The sequence below is a fragment of the Zerene cesonia genome, unplaced genomic scaffold, assembly GCF_012273895.1.
Source record: "Zerene cesonia ecotype Mississippi unplaced genomic scaffold, Zerene_cesonia_1.1 Zces_u001, whole genome shotgun sequence".
NCBI lineage: Eukaryota > Metazoa > Arthropoda > Insecta > Lepidoptera > Pieridae > Zerene > Zerene cesonia.
This window is the reverse complement of record NW_024045131.1, coordinates 1,623,176-1,628,688: the sequence shown is the minus strand read 5'-3', so window position 1 is coordinate 1,628,688 and position 5,513 is coordinate 1,623,176. Positions and strand designations below refer to the sequence as shown.

Sequence of the window (5,513 nt, the reverse complement as noted above, 5' to 3'; positions counted from 1 at the left end):
AGCAATATATGTGGGCTTTCTCGACTCATCCTCAGCTGTTATATCCGGAAAGGAATTTGATTTTTCAGGAGTGCGCATAATCTTTATTACTATGTTACTGTAGCAAAGTGAGCACAGTAAAATATTATAAGTTATCGTTAGCTTGTAATAACGATAGAAATGCACAAGTTTATAACATTAATTGCGATAGTTTGAAATTTGTATATTTCCGTTATGTTACTTCGTAAAAATTCCAAGTAAATTAATCAAAAATAATAAGTAGTATTTTTTATTACTTATTTATCAATTCTCCTTCCTTATAGCCTAATCAATTATTTTTCTCTCTCACTCACTCTTCTTAACTCCTCAACCTCGACGAAGATCGATCAATCATAAAAACAGTTTGATAATTGGGCAAATTAATCGTTAAATAATTTGCAAAGTACCAGGGCGACATACGAATGAAGCAGTTATAATGTATGTACTGTCCTTTATATTATTTCCAATAAAGCAAAGTTTGGTGTGATCAATTGAGTTCCACACTCCACTTCTTTCCTTTGTAGATTTATTTTAGGTGCTCGTATCATGGTACTAGGGCGCCATAAGTTCAAAAAGGTGTTCGGAACTGAGGTAATATTATTTGATGGATCGACAAAGAGGTGTTAAATTAGTTGATTTAAATAAACCACAAAATATTCCTCGATTAGAATAAACAATATTTCAATACTTGCGATCCACGATGTACTAGGATAGCATGAGTATACTGGAGGTATCGCCGTGTTTCCGATGCAATCAACGGCGTTGTGTGCGAGTACGTAGCATCTCTTCATGCACTATGCGTTCCTATTTTAATTGCTCACTTATTTATCACAAATATTTATTAATTATATTTTTCAATAAAGGTAATAATTTCTATACACGTCTACACCGTACGGCGGTCCAAGAGGAAGAGGATATTTATATATAGATTATGATTTTCCTCATTTCGGTTTATTTCTATAATAATTTGGAATATCCATCTTATTATAACTACTAAACAAATTAATGCTGCAACAGCAAAATGCAAAATTTTCAGTGAGATTAATATATAAGTTTCTATACTTTCTTTTCTTTATATGTTACTTGTATTATTTAGTATATATATTGTTTTTGCAAATTAACCATTTTTTTTTATTTAATGACTTAATTTTTAGGATTGCATACACAAAGGGCAAAATGGATAAGAATCGGTTCAAAATTATGAGGTAAGAAACATAAAAAATACGAATACTAATTGCAACCTCCTTTTTTTGATGTCGGTTAAAAATTACGCCTGTCGGCATAAATGCTGACCACCGAACAGACGATATTTTACTTGAAACTCACCTGGCATGTCTATGATGGATATCATGTCGCCAACTTCAAAGCTGATTTCGTCTCGGGCCTGTAAATATACAAAAATAAAGTTTACATTATACATATATATATACATATATATATACATAACGTTTCACCGCCTCCTACTTACAGTGGTGAATGCGTGAGCGTAGAACCGAGGGGTCCTAGGTTGGGTTGATTGGCGGTGGGGACATACAAAAAAAATATCTCGGTCTAGCAGTCTGTGTCCTGGCCAGGCTGGTCACCTAATTGTCCGTAAAGAAAATCGATCAGTGAAACGGATGTACATCATCTGCCCCATACCCCCATATCCTAGATACACTTGGGAACTTGGGACTTCACTTTTATAAATTTGAATAATTAACAAAAATAAATAATGACAATAATACAATAATTATATGGAAATTGTATTTCTCATTTTGTAAAAACAACTATTTTTACAAAAATAATAAATAAAAGCCACCTACGTCTCTGGAGTGGGGGAAGGGAACGGAAAAGGAACACGAGATTCTAAAATGGAACCAAATGACACGTGCCAATCAATGCCTAACTTTTTTGCTATAGGGGCAATTGCTTAACTGCGCTAACTACAACGGTTCATAAGATACAGCCTGACGAACAGACAGCGAAGTGTCAGTAATAGGGTCTCGTTATACCATTTGGGTACATAACCCTAATCGAAGCAAACTCAGTCAATAATAGATTACTTTTTTAGGTATAATATATAACGCATATAAACTATATCAACTAAATCAAAGCATAGGTTTTAGAAAAATCAAAAACCTCAAAGACCCAAGATCTAACTCGGGCTTTTTTTTAATCAACTCAATTGAAAACGGGCATTAAAACTCTTGCCCGTAGTTTTGTGCGCGGGTCACACCGCGGGGCATAGCTAGTACAGTATCAATATATAAATATGGATAGTACATATATCGTTATTATACCTGCGAGACATATTTCCTGACTGAATATGCGGCGGCAACCGCTGGCGTGTTTATCGAACTGGAGTCCTCGTTTGACACTAGCAATTTGTGACCTGGGAAATATATGATATGAATTAGTTCATCATCATCATCATCCTATCCTATCCTACTAATATTGTAAATGCGAAAGTTTGTAAGGATGTGTGTGCGTTTGTTACTCTTTCACGCAAAAACTACTGAACCGATTGCAATGAAATGGTACATATACAGCTGGACAACTATGTATAGGCAACTTTTTATTTCGACATTCCTACGGTATACGGACCGGTGGGTGAAACAGCTTCATTTGGTAGAGGGGGTTTGCGTGAAAGAGCAACAAAAACACACACATCCTTACAAACTTTCGCATTTATAATATTAGTAGGATAGGAGAGTAGCAAGTAGGACAGTAGAAAGAAAGTAAGATAAAGGATATTATCCACACACATAAACAATAAATAAAATAACAAGAATCAAAAGAAAATAAATAAACATAGAATAAATAATTAATAAAATTTAAAAATTTAAAACAAAACGCTTTAATGATAGAATTAGAATTAGCTTTAAGAGCAGTTTATGTTATGAACAGTTTACACGAGAATCATTCCAAATCGCTCACCCTTATTATCCATCTGCAACCAATTTAACGCTGGCCCGCAATTGATGGAATCGTCCGCTATGATAGACAAGTGGTGCACATAGTCCGATATGAGCTGCCTATACTCCACTTCGTCTTGAACTAACTCTGGAGTCATAGCTTCCTTCAAGTTAGGAAGACCGGATACTTTTCTGTCGTATATACACCTGGAATATTGAACAAAACATTTATCAATAATGTTTTATTGCACTGAATAATTATTTTTTACAAAAAAGGTCACCAACAACTCTGGGTGTGAGGTACCAGGTACCGGGAGGTTCCAGACTCTAAAATGGGATCAAATAACAACAATTTCCTGTCAAATAGAAATAGAATCACGTCTATCGGTTTAAGACTCACAGAGCTATAGAGTAACAATCCCAAAAAAAAAGAAAGAAAAGAAAATACACTCAAATTGAGAACCAGAACTGCAGAGAAGATCTTGAGATCCGCTGATCTGGGGATCAGGGTCTAAAAATAACTAGTCAAAGAAGCTTCGTTAAAGGTGTTGGAGTCAGAGTCTGTTGCTGTGGTCCAGGGCGCGTACCACCCACCTGTGCAGCATCTCGTCCAGGTGCAGGAAGTTCTCCATGTTCCTGGTGAGCGTCCACTCGCGCACGTCGCTCGCCTCCGTCCAGCTCGCGCTCAGCGTCTTGCTGTCGGTGGAGTCGTCCGACGAGTTCACGTGCGAACGCACCTTCAGGCAAACCCAGCCTGGAAATGGAACAAATTGATTATTAATTACTAGCTGCGCCCCGCGGTTTCACCCGCGTAAATCCGTATCCCATAGCTATATCGGGATAAAAAATTGCCTATATGTTATCCCAGTTGTCCAGCTATCCACGTACCAAATTTCATTGCAACCGGTTCAGTAGCTTTTGCGTGAAAGAGCAACAATCTCACACACATCCTTACAAACTTTCGCATTTATAATATTACAATAGCATAGGCTAGGATAGTAGGATATTTTCGTTAGGTTTTTTTAACAATTGCACGAATCGTTATATTTTTCTTTTGCGTAGTAATTGCGTATATATTTATTATATTGCGTAGTAATAATCGCGGTCTTTGAGTACAGGGACCGAATCAAGCAATTCCGTAACGAAAATAAAGCTAACACCCATCCTGCTCACGCTAATGACACTAATCACACTAATATTATAGATGTGGAAGTATGTTTGTTTGGATGTTTGTCGGTCAATTACGATGAAACTACTGAACGGATTTTGATGAAATTTGGTATACAGACAGGGTATGAGCTGACTTACGTAATAAAATTAAATACTCCTTTGGGATAAAAAAGGTATCTTGATATCGTTAAAATCGGGAAGAGAGGCGTATAGTCAGGATAATAAGATTATCTGACGAAATTATTGTACTGTCGCCGATGCTTGATAAATGTACAAAGTTTGAATTAAATCTGTCCGTTTGATTGAAAATCAAGTCTAAAGGAGTCAGTTACACACAAACATGCAGTCGAAGCTTATAAAAGCGTATTATAAATTGCTTCCTTTACCCTCACCCTCTTGCGGCGATCCCTCCACGGCCTCGCACGGCACCAGCTCCACACTGAGACCACCGAGGGAGACCCTCTCGTAGTGGAAGTGAGCGCATTCCTCCAGCTTGGGAAAACGGCACGCTGGGGGCGGTGCCGGCTGAAAATTTTGGTCAATCTATCTATTATCCTCTTGAGGTTGATTTCACGCGAGTATTATACGTTTAGAAATTAAATACTTTGCACCTTTGAGTTATATATATTTAGATTACTTTTCCCAATGCTGTGTTACAGACAGACCGAATCCCTAACCCTATCCACCTGTAGGTGGGCAGATGAAATACAAAAAATATTCAATTACGACAGATATAATGTACATGCGGATACATAATGTAATTCGGAGTAGTTTAATAGATAAATATTATACATATAAACCTTCCTCTTTAATCACTCTATCTATAAAGAAACCCATCAAAAAACGTTGCTTAGTTTTAAAGATTTAAGCATACATAAGGACATAGGGACAGACAGAGAAAGCGACTTCGTACTATGTAGTGATAGTGTGTGTATTTAAAACACTATCTGTACCCCACGACACAGTATATTCTAGGTTATGGTACCTAGCAATAAGAAAAATAACTTTCGACGTAGCTAATAAAACACTATGAATAAATGTCACGTTTGAAAGCAGTACTAATTCCAGTGTGAGAAAGACAGCCCTATAGACGTAGCCTTCTGCTATCACTTGACCGCACTGGAATCAGTACTTCTATAACACGTCTTTGCTAATGTTTTACCGGTGCCATAACTCACCGATTCATCGAAATCAAATGCACACGCATGAGGTGCTGACTGGCTCATGGCCGATCCGGGCGTCACCGGCGTAATGGAGAGCGCCGTGAGTGACATGGTGCCTGAAAATAGATGAGGGTAGTTGGGAAATTTGTCGAATGCCGATATGGTATGTTTACACGCTTGGCAAGTATCAACAGAAGCGACCGGAAACACAAGCGTGTAAACCTATATATGTGGAAAATTTAGTTAGTAAGCCCCATTTTTTTTT

General features: G+C 37.3%; 1 protein-coding gene across 1 annotated transcript in view; it reads right to left on the bottom strand.

Annotated features, from left to right (window-relative positions):
• Nucleotides 1-5,513, bottom strand: part of LOC119838072 (GTPase-activating protein CdGAPr) — a 34,471-nt gene that overhangs the window by 20,589 nt on the left and 8,369 nt on the right. Inside the window, exons 5-10 of the mRNA XM_038363881.1 lie at nucleotides 5,264-5,364; nucleotides 4,478-4,610; nucleotides 3,510-3,669; nucleotides 2,938-3,122; nucleotides 2,301-2,392; nucleotides 1,345-1,402 (exon numbers count right to left, since the gene is read on the bottom strand). Coding sequence (XP_038219809.1) covers nucleotides 1,345-1,402; nucleotides 2,301-2,392; nucleotides 2,938-3,122; nucleotides 3,510-3,669; nucleotides 4,478-4,610; nucleotides 5,264-5,364 — 729 coding nt within the window. The remainder of the gene's footprint in view (nucleotides 1-1,344; nucleotides 1,403-2,300; nucleotides 2,393-2,937; nucleotides 3,123-3,509; nucleotides 3,670-4,477; nucleotides 4,611-5,263; nucleotides 5,365-5,513) is intronic.